Raw genomic sequence first — 13,148 nt, forward strand, 5'->3', positions numbered from 1 at the left:
GAAGTTTTTTTTTTGTTTACCTTCGCGTGGCGTAAAATTTTAACGTCCACGCTTTGGCAAAATTAAGAAGAAACGCTTTTGTGGCGCTAAACACCTTTTGCGCATTTCCCAGTTTTGTAAACTTTCATGTGCAGCATACAACTAAGGGAAGACAGTTGTTTCATTTGTTGAAAATACGCATGTAGGCTTTTCCCCGTAGGCCTCAGTTCAGCATATTTTCCTCCAAGATTGCACACGGGAAAAGATGCCAAGGAGCTAGCGAGCCAAATTTTATGGATTTTTTTTTTTTTTTCCATATTGTGTGAAAATATCAACAACTGATTGCGAAGTGTGCACTTAGGGGTGGCCTCAATTGCACGAACTTCGAAAAATTTGTCCCCTCCGCTTGAAGCACCCGTTGTTCTGTTTTTTCATTTTTTCAGTCTCTCTTCCTCTTTTGCCACATAATGGACGTGAATAAAAATGACGAAAAAAACATGAACTTGGACGGGCTGCAGGTGGAGGCTTCCTCCAAAGAGGAGGCGATTCGGGTGTGCACCCGTATAAGGCCCCTATTCGAAAAGGAAGTAAGTGCGAGAGCGGCATGGCTGCTTAGCGGCATCACTGCTTAACGACATGGCTGCTTAGCAGCATGACTGCTTAACGACATCACTGCTTAACAACATGACTGTATTTTTGCCTCCCCCCCTTCCAGATCAACAGCGGCCACCTGAAAGCGTGGAAAATGAACGAAACAGACATGCAGCTGGTTGTCGAGCCGCTCTCTCTGACCGAGATGATCAACGCGAGGGTCCAGAAGAAGGGAAACAAAGTGGAATTCAAGAAGAACGTGGAAAAGTCCGAGGGGCAAAAGGCTGTCTTGCAGCGGTACTACGCGTTCGACCGGTGCTTCGACGACAACGGTAAGGAGAAAACACACGCATAGTGTGTGCAACGTCTGCGTGTGTATTAGGCCAATTTGTGACTGCCGCCTATTTTGCCCGCTACCCGGCGCGTCAGTGACGTCACGTCTTTGCAGCGTTTTTAATTTGCGTGACGCTCTGATCCATGATATGGTTGCTTTTCCCGTCCTAACACATGACCGTTTCGTCCTTTCGTCCTTTGTTTCTTTTCTTTTCTTTTCTTTTCTTTTCTTTTCTTTGCTTTACTTTTTTTTTTTTTTTTACTTCCCAAGTTGGCAACGAAGAGGTGTACAAGCACCTAGCGAGAGACATCGTTCTGGACACGTTCAAAGGGATAAACGGGTGCATCCTGGCCTATGGGCAGACGGGGTCAGGGAAGACTCACAGTGTGATGGGGGTGCCCACGGACCCAGGCATGCTGCCAAGATCGCTGGCTGAATTCTTCAACGGGATTGAAAACCCCTCCTCCCTAAATGAAGATAATAGTGACAGCATCAATACGGATGACGAAGCGAACAACAACACGAAAGAATTTCTGATGAGCGTAACATACCTGGAAGTGTACATGGAGAGAGTTAACGATTTGTTGCAAGAGGGATACCGAGGAGGGGCAACTGAAAATCTGGATGTGAAGGAGGACCCCAAGAGGGGCTTCGTTGTGATAGGGGTACAAGAAGAAACAGTAACGTCCATAGATGAAGTGATGCTTCTAGTTGCCAAGGCTGAACAGAGAAGACACATTTCGCAGACCAATTTTAACGAAACGTCTTCCAGATCCCACACGATTTTTACAGTCATATTGGAATCAAATCAAGTGCTAAGTGATGGCACATCCATTAACAAAAGGGGGGAACTAAAGATAGTAGATTTGGCAGGAAATGAAAGAGCAGGAAGAGCAGCCGAAGGAATAGAAAATGCAAAGACGCTGATAGAAGAGGGGAAGGCCATAAATAAAAGTCTCTTCGTTTTAAGTGAAGTCATTTCCAAGTTGTCCAAAAGAGCCCAAGCAATAGCAGCAGGAGATGAAAAAAAAATAAAAAAAATTCAGGAAGATTTAGTTTTCATCCCATGGAGAGATTCCAAGTTGACAAGAATTTTGAGCAAAAGTTTGGGAGGGAACTGTCGTGCTTCTGTAATTGTGGCTGTCCATCCGTCTCATTTTTATTTGGACACGTCCTTCTCTACCCTCCGTTTCGCATTAAAGTGTAAGACAATCAAGAAAAAAATCGAAGTGAATTACCTCTCAGCGGAGCAGTCAGTGATCATGCAGCAGAAGGAGTTGATAGCCAAGCTGCAGAATCAGCTGAAGCATCTGGCAACTACCAAAAATGTAGACAGCCATCTCACAGGGGGGGAAAAAAACAACGTAAGTGCTAGAAATCCAGAAGATGATGAAAAAATATTAGCCTTAAAACACGAATTGGAAGAAAAAGTGAAGAAGTTTCAAAATTTTATCTTAAAATCGGAGCTACACGTGCACCCAAATAACTACAGGACGTTGAGGTCTATGGATGGCAACACGGAAAAGTCGCTCAAATACTCCATGACCATAAGCAACAACATCAAAAATGAATACACGTGGCTGAGATCATTTGATACCCATGAATATGAATCCAAGTGGGATGGCATAGATAAGTATGAAGACCAAAATGATCAGGAGCATATTAACATCTCCAAAGCTATGGACTACTTGAAGAATAAACCTCCATATAAATTAAACTCCTCCGAAATGAGTGAAGACGCTATGTCTAATGAGTCTCAGAGGGACGATTTGATTTCCCTCAATTATTATAATGAGTTGGAGGAGCTGGAGCGGCTGGAGAAGAACGAGTTAAGTAGGCGGAAGAGGAGGGAGAGGAAGGAGAGGAAGGGGGATGCCTATGTCTCCACGAGCAACACTTCCGCCAATAGGGTGTATGGAGAGCTCAGCAAGTTAAGCTCCATGGAGTACTCCAACTTGGTGGATGAAGAGGAGAAGGGGGACGCTGCCAAGGGGAAAAAGGCCAAGCGGAAGAAGGGGAAAAGAGCGAACAATGCGGAGGCGAAGGACACGGCGAAGGACACAGCGAAGGACACGGCGAAGGACACAGCGAAGGATACAGCGAAGGATACAGCGAAGGGTAAGGGGAACCACCTGAGGAAGAAGAAAACGGCCAATGAGGGGAAGCTCAAAAGGGAGTCCTTTGCGAAAGGGGATGGCGCGCCAAAGGGGGGCAGCCAGGAAAATGGCCGTAGCGAGGGGAGCGACCTGGACGACCACCGCGAGGTGAAGCGGCAGACTAGTCCCGATTCAAACCGACAGACCAGCCGCGAGGCGAAGCGGCAGACTAGTCCCGATTCAAACCTCCAAACAAGCCGCGATTCCAACCGGCAGACCAGCCTGGAGGACGACGACCTGCGCGAGCGGGAGGTCAAGTGGGAGGGCGGAGCCGACCTGGTGAGACGAGCCTCCTCCGTGAGCTTCGCCCAACCGAGGGAGCAAGACGACAACGAAAAAAGGACGTCCATCATCTCCAACTTGAAGGAAAAAATTGAGGAAGACCTGAAAAAGAAAAAAAAAATCATCAGCAGAAACGTCGAGCTGAACAAGCAAATCAAATTTATTATGAAGCTCATGCAGAAGGTCGGCCTCTCGACCATCCTCACAGGCACCGTGCCTCCAGGGAGGAACATAGAAAATGTGCTGCAGCTGCAGGAGAATTTGAGAGAGGAGTTGAAGCTATGCGATACGAAGAAGTCGATGGAGTTGATTAGTGGGGAGAAGGCCAATCATCCAACTACAGGTTCCCCGTCAGCCTCCATTTGTGCCAATGGCGATAAGGACGATTCGGTTGCAAAGCGTTGTCATCTAAGCGACCGCGCCGTAGACATGGTGGAGGGGGAGGAAGAGCTGCTAACCGGCGCATTCGACGACGACGAACATGAAGCGGAATACAATGAGTCCATATCACACGTTTTCATAAACGAAATGTTTTTCTCGTTCGTCTTGCGGATTCAACAGAGGAATGACCCCAATGGGGAAGAGCTAAAAAATGTAGAAGAGGTTCTAAAGAGTGAAGAAAAACCATATGATGTGTCGAAGAAGGCACTGGAAGACATACTCGGAAGCACCATCGCAAATAAAGCGGATGAGCATGAGGAGGGGAACACAACAAAGAATGTAAAAGATGAAAGGAGCAGCAAAACAATCGACTCCATTCTGACGATGCTTACGCCATGGGAGCAGAAAATATTGGCCCTACTCTACGAACAACAGAAAATGAGACAAACTGTTCAGAAAATTAAGGAGAAATTTTCACAACGAATTCAACATATTAACATTTTCATTAAAAAGATATTAACCGATAAGGTCGAAGTGGAGAAACATTTCAATCGAATTATTAAAGCGACAGAAAGTTACAAAAATGATCTGCTGAAGACGGCGGATGTAGACTCCAACTTCAAATTTGCAGGGATGATGAAGAAGCTCGAAGAGCTGTCCATATCGCTGGCAGAAAAAACCAGGGACTTCAACGTCTTGGCTGAGTTTCACCTAAACTTGAGGAAACAAATGGAGAAGAAGGATTCGCTGATTAAGGAGCTCCGGGAAGAGAACAAGCTGTTTTATCTCGTCCCCAAGTATAACGAGCTGCTACAGGAGCTAAGTGCGCAGGATGAAGAGACGAGTCAGGCGGGTAAGGAGCTGAAGAGGGAGTTCCTACTCATGTATGGACGACTGATGCTCTCCAGAAAGAGACTACAAGAAAAGGAGGTAATCGAAAATGACATGCGAAATTTGAATAAAAAAATCTACACCGAGTTGGTAGAGTCCATAGCCATCATCAAAAATCTCGAGTCTCAAAACAGGTTCTTAGAATTTAAGTTAAACATGGAGAATAAGAAAAAGGGGGAGAAGGTGAAGAAGCTGATGGGGGAGAAGGAGATGCTCAATAAGATTGTAGGCGAGATGGAGAAAATGCTCGAGGAGGCCAACATCGACGCGAGCGAGGTGAAGAACCAAATTGTGGCTAGCTACAACAATGGGAACGTTTCCATGCTTGATCTGCCGAGTGAGGACGAGGGGGAGCAGCGCGAGAGGAGAAAGGAATCGGGGGGGAAAAGGAAGAAGCGGAAGGAGAAGGAGAAGGGAGCGGCAACGGGAAAGGGAAAGGAAAAGAAGAAGGGAGCGGGGAAGGAGAAGAAAAAAGGAACGGAGCAGGGCGGCAAAAAGGGCGGCAGAGTTGACGCCAACGATGAGGTACCGTATGACACCCAAAACGACGCCGAACGGGACTCGCGGAAAAAAAACGCGCTTCAGGAAAGCGCACCCCGGGAAATTGCTGCCAAGGGCAAAGCCCCCGCGAAGAGGCAACAAAAAAAGGAGGCGACTGTCAACCGCGCCTATTCCGCAGAAAAAATCATCAAAAAATCTGTGAGCAGGATAGACACCAATTTGTCCCTCAAGAGGGCGGGTGCGAAAAAGGGGACCTCCCGGGATAGAGGCGGTTTAGGCGGCGTAAGCGGCGCAAGCCGTTTGCGTGAAAGTGGGAGAGACGGTCCACTGGAAAAAAACGCCAAACTCGAAATTAACAAAAAAGGCGTGAACAAGGTTAAAAAAAAAGCGGGCAACGACTTGGGCGATGCAGGCACGTCTGAGAAGCTTAAGTTAAAAAATAGTCTTGCCAAAAAAACGGGGAAAAAAAAGACACAATATAGCGATTCAGAAGAAGTGAAACCTTTGGGCGCCTTAAACCCAAGCAACAGCGTCGTAAAGAAGAAGCATAAAAAAAAAACCGTTAAGGGGAAGAAAAGAAACCTGTTAAAATACTTAAACCAAGGGGGCAGCAGCAGGGACAGGGAAAACCTCGAAACGGTGCTCTCCGATGAAAATGAATTTCAGGACTACAAAAATGGTAGCTCCACGACGGACTGCGAAGCGAACGAAATGCGCAACATACTGAACCAGGAAATTGAGAAGAAAAAGAAAATAAGCAAGTGATGTTGTGCCTCCCTGGGGGGGGCGGCAGAAAGGTTCGCCATCAGAGGGGAAAAAAAAAAAAAAAAAATATCAAAGAGGGACACTAAGTGGGAAGCGAAGTGGACAGCGACGTGGTCCTCCTTGTGAACATTTTCCCCTCCTCAAATGAGCTTGCCCGACACATATCAGACGACTCCGCGCATTCCCCGCCGCCACCCGGCGAGTTACCGAATACTGGGTAACGACTTCGTGTGCAAGTAGAACAGCTAGCCATTTTTAGCAAGTGCATAATTTTTTTTTTTTTTTTTTTTTTCCATATTTGACGAATGGCTAGCTAGCCAAAATGTCAACAGCTGCCTATTGTAACTTATAAAAAAGGCCAAGCCAAAGTTGTCTTTTTCGCTGCGTCGAAGCTGTTTTTAAGAAACATTTTTTATGCGTTCATGTTCACCATTTGTCAATTATTTTTCATTTTAACATTCTGTACACTTTTTTTTGTATTGCCTTTTTTTTGTAACTGTGCTCATTTTTAACCTCCTCCATTCACCCCTCTGTAGTTGCGTATGCTTTCCTCTTCGTAGGGGCACATTTAAAAGTTGTCTTTTTGTCTGGACAAGAGTTCCACCCACTGCTCCGCTCAAACGGTACAACAGTTTTATTTTGCCATTTCATCCCCCCCTATTCTCCGTCGCGTCGCAAAAATGGTCACGCTGAACAGTACAACCCCCCAAGTTGTGATCGAATCGTCAGGAGTCCCGACCATCCGCACAAGTAGCATCATCCCCCCCGTGGTGTTAACCACGCCCCTGGGAAAAAACATATACAGCAGCTATTCATACAGTAACCCTGTCTCCAGCTCGTACAGCTCATCTCACCACAATGAGTATAAATACAACTGGGAGAGGGTGACCACCAAGCCATCACACAGCAGTCAGCATGACGAGTACCTAAAAACGTATGAAGTACCCACAGGGGTATACTACGAAGCGATGCCCTTAAAAAGGAACACAAACAACGTTTTTGAAGTAACTCCATCGAAGGAGGAATTAAACAAAATAAATTATAATCCCCGGATGGAGGTCTACTCCACTTGCAATTTTGTAATAATTATGATGGACTTACCAGGGGTGTGTAGAGAAAATTTAAAAGTCGAGTTAGAAAATGGGGTGCTAAAAATATTCGGCCACAAGTACAAAGTGCCACTGGAGGAACTACAAACGGAACATGAATACCACACGAAAATAATTGAACGAGTTAGCGAGTACTATTTTTGCAAGACGTTCCAGATGCCTCCGGCCTTTTCCGACGGGCAGAGTATTTCCTGCACGTTGCGCGACGGCGAGCTGACTCTCAAGATGTTGGCCTCCGAGTTGCGGGCGCATAAGAGAGTCGTCGAGGTGCAGTCCTAGCGGTGGGAAGCGAATGCGCACATAGACGGGTGCACCCCATAGGTACTTCCACCCATGGGTAACCACTTTGGAGAGGTATTTTTTTCCCCCACATAGAAGCCGCACCTGTGTTACATACGCCTGCACCTTTGGGCCCCCCCACGGGTGTGCCCTTTTTTTTTCGTGTCCACTTTGAGGCCTATTTTTTCCATCCCAACTTACCCCTTTTCACGGGTAGACGCCCATTCTGCTGAGCTTCTCCAAACAGCAACGCAGAACAAAAAAAACAAACCATTTTGAAAGAAGTCCCTAGTGCGGGAGTTCCACAGGGGTGCACACGAAGCGGTGCATATGCAGAAGTGCAGCTGGATAAGTCCATGGTTAAAAAAAAAAAAAATAAAAGGTCTACCGCGGGGAGGCACTAGCGGTGGTGCCCCCCTCACTGCAGAGTAAGGCACACCACATCGTGCCTCTTTGCACGTTCACCCCGCGTTCAAGGATGCCAATTTGCCTGCGAACCGTTGCGAGTTCACCAAACTGTGCAGCAGAATTCTCTTCCTGAGCAAATTAAACTTGTCTCGAATTAGTTGGTGCTTCTGGTAACAGAGCTGGATGTCCTTCACCAGAGTGGCGTTTTTTTCAATGAGCGCTTTGCTCATATTTTGAAGAGACGCATGGGACTTCACAAAGTGTATAACGTCTACGCCTAGCGAATGAATAATCCTTTTTTTAATTTTCTCAAATTTATTTTCATAGTAAAAATTCAAGTCCAGGAAGAAATAGTACACCTGGACGACTTGTTCGAGGAAATTGATTTTCCCTTTTATATCGCTGGGAAGGGAGTCTAAGTTTATTTTTTTTTTTTTCAAAAAATAATCCTTCACATGTATGTAGTCATTTTTTACTTTGATTAATTTTTTGAGCAACATGGTGCAGGGTAGGTTTTCACACTTTTTGGAGTCTCCCTTAAGGACGTGCACCTTAATATCGTTTATGAGTGTCTCTGGGTTTACTTGTTCGACGGTACTTCCAACACCGCAGTTGTATTTTTTGCAAACGGCGGAAGTGCTCTCTTCACACATTGGGTTTTTTCCGTGAATGTCATTTCCGCCCTCATTGTCATTACTGTGTAGGATGACGAATACGTGTTTTAAAAAATCGATCTCTTCTGTGCTGTGCAGTTGGTGGTTACCTGTGGTGGCGCTTCTTCCGTTTGGGGTGAGCCTACCATGTGTTAGGTATGAAGACTCTCCTCTAACGTTTTCAACATGTTTGCCCCACAGCAGGGCAGCACTTCTGGGGGAGAGCTCCCCCACGTGGTTGCTCTCACTGCAGAGGGGCAATCGCGGGGAAGAGCTTACACCAACGCTGCCGCGACACATATGGGTGATCATTTTCCTGGGTCCCACTGCATTCACACCGCGTCGCAACGTACTCTCCCCTTTTGTGGCCGCGTCACGATTGAGGAACATACTGCAGAGGGCCCCCCTCCCTTGGTAAAAAATGAAGCTCCTCTTTATCAACGAATTCATGTAATCATTGCAGCGTGAGTTTACATAAAGGGAGAGCATATTAGCATACGTGTTCAAATCCATCGAGTCGTCGTCCACCACTTCAGTGCTAATATAAAAATTTCTCAGTTTTGCCTGTGGAGGGATGTGGCATACCGGTTTGCACTTCCTTTTCTCCCTTACTAGCAAAAGGGTATTCTTTGTTCCCTCTGCAGGGAGATTTGAGCTTTCCGGCCTGCTGACAATCCGCAACTTGAAGCAGTCATATATGAGGAACAAATTTTTATACACTGAGGAGGTGAAGAAATTGATGTTCCTGCTCATGAACAGTTTTTCTTTTCTCTGGCTGTCCAGGTTTACGAAGTGCGTGAAGATGCAGTACACCTCGCTTGGCGGGTGGCTCCCCTGGGAGGCGCCGCCGCTTCCGCAGCGACCGCCACTACCGCCGCTATTACTTTCCTGCACAACTACCGGGTGAAGAACGCACTGCACGTCGTAGAGGGCGCTGGACTGCAGGCGGTCAAAGTTGTCCGGGGCCCCCGCCCCCTGGGTAGCGGTGTCGCTTCCAATGCCGCTTCCCCCAGCGAAGAGCCCTGCAAAGGTCCCACGGTCTAACCTCTTCGTATGGTCCAGCAGCAAATACGCGTAATAGTCAAACTGGTGGAAGCTAATGGGCGCCTTGAAAATGGTGGTGCTCATGTAAAGCCCGTTCTTGCACATCTCGTGAATGAGTTTGGCGCACAAAAGGTTCTTCAAATGGAGGAGGTGAAATATTACGCTCACAAATTTTACCCAAACCAAGTGGACATGCATAACCTTATCATTGTTGAAACAAAGCAAGCTGTGGTTGCTCAGGACAATCGTTCTTACGTTAGTCATTCCGGTGTAGTAGGAGTCAAAGTACAGGACACTTAGAGGATGAAACTGCAGATTTACTTCGTCGTTTATTTGCTTCTCCAAAATTTCTTTGTCATCTTCATAGCAGGAGAAGAAGTCATCCCGTTCGATGATGTCCCCATCAGAGGTGCATGCCGATCCAGGGGAGTCCTTATGCTTCCCCATCTCATTAGTCTCCCTCTTTTTGGTAAGTCTCTCTTTGAATAGGGCCTTCTTCTTCTGCGTCCCGCTGCTAGCCAATTTGATGGCGTCAATTTTGGTCTGCCTCAAGTTTGCGCCGCTTTGCCGCTGCTCATTGCGGGGGTCCCCCCGGAGAAGGGTGCAGGCACCATCACCGTTGATACGGCTGATACGGTTGACATGGCTGACACCGTTGACACCGCTGATACGGCTGACCGGGCCACCCCCTTCATGGTGGGCCTCCTCCATGCGCGCGCGCTCCCGGGCTGCACCCCGCTGGGCCATCTTCCCCGTGAGGGAAGCCATCTCGTAGCTGCCACTCTTCACACGCCGGTAGTACTCATCGTATCGATCTCGGTTAACCAAATTGGCCAAACCAGCCAAAGTCATATTCTCGAAAATAGCATTATCGTTCAAATTGAAGATGCTAAAGAAAAAGGATTTTTTTTTTTTCTTCAGAGACAAAAAGTTCATCGCCTTCTTCAGGGTGTTTCCACTGTCCGTTTCGTTCCGCCCAGGTATCGGTATAACAATGTGGGGGGTGATAAAATAGTTTAGCAGGACGAAGGACACGTACCCGAACTTATCCGCCACGGCGATGATCACTAGGTGGTTGCAGTACAGCAGGCCGATGCTGCGGTAGGTGGAGCTCCTCAGGCAGTTCACAACGTAGGGCACGTAGCAGAAGGCGGCCCCGGCGCGGTAGCGGCTACGGTGAGCACTGCCGGGGACGCTTCCCCCACCGCCAAACCCTTCACCGTTGAACCCTTCACCGCCGCCCACATCGCCGTTTGCATAGCCGCTTCCCCAGGTGACCCCCCGCCCAGCGCGCTGCTCCCCAGGATCGAAACTCACCCACACGTCTCTTTCCCTGTACTCCCGCACGGAGACCCCTCGGAAGTGATCATAATGGGTAAGGAAATCCTCCGCGTACTCCTCATCCAGGCCTTCCCCCTCACCGCGCTGCATATCGGAACGCTGCCCATCACCTTGCTGCCCATCAGCACCCTCCCCAGTGGTGCCTGCGCCTTTCTCCACGCCCCTCTGCCGAATCCGGCTCAACTCGCGCATCAGGAAGTAGCTCACGTACCACTCACTCGTGATGATCGGGGTGTATATTAAGATGAGGCCATCCTTCAAAAGAACAAAGAGGCAGGTTTCTATCCAGGGGATATTTTCACTGGGGGCACCAAAGCAGTAGTCTACGACGAGGTTTTTGTATTTGTTCTTTTTAGCTAGCTGCTTCTTTTCCCTGCTTAGGATTTGGTCAGAGGGGGGATCGGTTCTGCCTCTTGATGAGTCCACCACTAAATGGGTGCTTATGGAATGGTTGCTCGACGCATTTTTTCCCTTCCCATCCATGTGTGTTGCGCTCATATTGGTGTACCCTTCTTCATCATTTTGGACTGGTAAGCAATTTGCCTTATCGTGACTGGGGGATTTTTCTACCCCTTGTGTGTTGTTACCATTGCAGTGTGGAGGGCCCCCCCTCTGCATCTGCTCGGTGCTACTCTTACCAGACACCTCATCTGGCAAGTGGAGAGACGAATTGATCTCCCCCATTTTGAACAGCTCCTTTTTTATGTCTTCCAAATTTTCCTTCTTCAATTTTCGATGGATGACATCCATATGTGGAATGACGATTTTGACTTCCTCCCTGGCTTCCCCCTCTACATTAATTAGGCGAATTACGGACCTAAATTTACAGGGGAAAAATTTAGATGCCTCCACATGTTCATAAGTTAATAAGGACACTACATGGTTGGACTTGTGAAACCACTCCGCTTTGATAATTTTTCTTTTCGATGGAATGTCTAGATGTTTTCTGTGTAATAGGTACTGCCCTTGGATGTAGTTTTTTTTTTTTTTTTTTTTTTTTATGAGGATAAGTTCTTTGCTTGACAGAATGAATATATCTTCTTCATTTGGGTCGACATGAATTTGGACGTAGAACCCATCTACTTCGACGTCATAGTTGGGGATCTCCACCGTCATCTCTTCGTACGAGCAAGGGGCACCGCTTCCGTGGCGATGCGTCCCTATGATTACGTAGCTGGTTGGGGGGTGGGCTCGCTCGCAACTGGGTCTTCTTCTCCCATTTGGGGAGACTCCCCCGTTGAGCGCATCCCCCTGCTCGCTGAGGCTGTCTCCCCTTTTCGGGTTTCCCTCCCAGTGCGCGCCGCCGCCCCGGCCCAACTTCTCGCTCCACTGTCTCAGGATGAAGTACGCGCTGCTGTGCCCACGGCTGCCAACATCACCACGACCGCCATCTTCGCCAATTGCGCCAATTGCGCCATCTTCCCCACCTGCGCTGCTCGACGAATCGGGCGCAGCTGCCCCCCGCCTGAGGTGGCAAAACTTCAGGTCGAGCAGGTGGTCGTGCTTCTTCTTCTTAATCAGGTAGGACTCCTCGAAGGGGACATTTTTCTGCACGCAGTTAACTCTGCTCTGGTTGACTGCCAGCAGGGCGTACTCCAGCACGTTCTCCGACGAGCCATGTGGGTGCTGCCGCGTCATTTTTTAGCTGGCCTGTGTTCGCGCTGGGAAGGCGGCGCCGAGCACTCCAAGTGTAGTACTCCTAATCTGCGTAACTTTTTTTTTGCGCCCAAGGAACCTGTGCGGGGAAGACGCAGGCCGCTCAGATGGCAATACCTGGGACAGCTGCGTAAGCGTCCTCTCATTTGCGCCTCATAACGGTTACTTCTTAAAGGGGGGGGAAAATAAAACAAAAGAGGGGCTACATGTAAAGAAAGACCATTCCAATGAGAAGGAGGGGGTTTGCAAATAGCCGGAAAGGAGTTGACGCTTTGTTTTCTTCTAACGGAGCGGACGGTCACTACGCGTAAGTCGTTCGCAGGGATGTACATATGAAGTAAAAACGGGTATATGTGGTATACATGGTATACATGATATACGTGGTATACGCGCGTGGGCAGGAAGGTAGGCAGCTGTAGGGCAACCTGTAGGGAAAGCCGGCGTACACTCGAGCGACCTCCGCGTGGCAAACCTGTTCACCTCATGCAACGAGTGAGCAGAAAGCCGCATTCATTATTTCATTCACATACTGTTTGTTTCTCCGTTCATGCAAAATATGCCAAACGAAGAGGAGTGCCCCATTCGTTGGTCATTTCGTGTCGACTGGCGAGAACCCCTCATGTAAGTAATTTATTTTTTTTTATGAAAAGAAAAAACGATACAGCAGCAGGTATGCCAAGGTGCAAGTCCGCAAGCATGAACAAGCGGCGACCTTATGTTTACGCATATTCGCCACTCTTCCCACGGGGGTTCTCCCCATCCCCCTTTCGCTTCACCT

General features: G+C 48.0%; 3 protein-coding genes across 3 annotated transcripts, besides 6 other annotated features; 2 read left to right on the forward strand and 1 right to left on the reverse strand.

Annotated features, from left to right (window-relative positions):
• Nucleotides 1-446: 446 nt before the first annotated feature.
• PVX_084580 (kinesin, putative) lies at nucleotides 447-5,880 on the forward strand (the record flags this gene model as incomplete). The annotated part of the gene is made up of 3 exons (XM_001616533.1): nucleotides 447-566; nucleotides 695-902; nucleotides 1,175-5,880. 3 exons carry the CDS (start codon nucleotides 447-449, stop codon nucleotides 5,878-5,880), a joined length of 5,034 nt encoding a protein of 1,677 aa, XP_001616583.1.
• Nucleotides 1,001-1,058: a microsatellite.
• A 166-nt stretch (nucleotides 5,881-6,046) lies between the features above and the next one.
• Nucleotides 6,047-6,068: a microsatellite.
• A 492-nt stretch (nucleotides 6,069-6,560) lies between these two features.
• Nucleotides 6,561-7,268, forward strand: PVX_084585 (heat shock protein, class I, putative; the record flags this gene model as incomplete). Its single annotated transcript, XM_001616534.1, has 1 exon — nucleotides 6,561-7,268. The coding sequence occupies one exon, from the start codon at nucleotides 6,561-6,563 to the stop codon at nucleotides 7,266-7,268; it is 708 nt and encodes a 235-aa protein (XP_001616584.1).
• Nucleotides 7,269-7,729: 461 nt separating this feature from the next.
• On the reverse strand, nucleotides 7,730-12,352 carry PVX_084590 (hypothetical protein, conserved; the record flags this gene model as incomplete). The annotated part of the gene is made up of 1 exon (XM_001616535.1): nucleotides 7,730-12,352. One exon carries the CDS (start codon nucleotides 12,350-12,352, stop codon nucleotides 7,730-7,732), a length of 4,623 nt encoding a protein of 1,540 aa, XP_001616585.1.
• Nucleotides 9,287-9,311: a microsatellite.
• Nucleotides 11,587-11,610: a microsatellite.
• A 6-nt stretch (nucleotides 12,353-12,358) lies between the features above and the next one.
• Nucleotides 12,359-12,423: a microsatellite.
• Nucleotides 12,424-12,520: 97 nt separating this feature from the next.
• Nucleotides 12,521-12,540: a microsatellite.
• The last annotated feature ends 608 nt before the right edge of the window (nucleotides 12,541-13,148 follow it).

The sequence above is a fragment of the Plasmodium vivax genome, chromosome 13 (assembly GCF_000002415.2).
Source record: "Plasmodium vivax chromosome 13, whole genome shotgun sequence".
In the NCBI taxonomy this organism is placed as follows: Eukaryota; Apicomplexa; class Aconoidasida; order Haemosporida; family Plasmodiidae; genus Plasmodium; species Plasmodium vivax.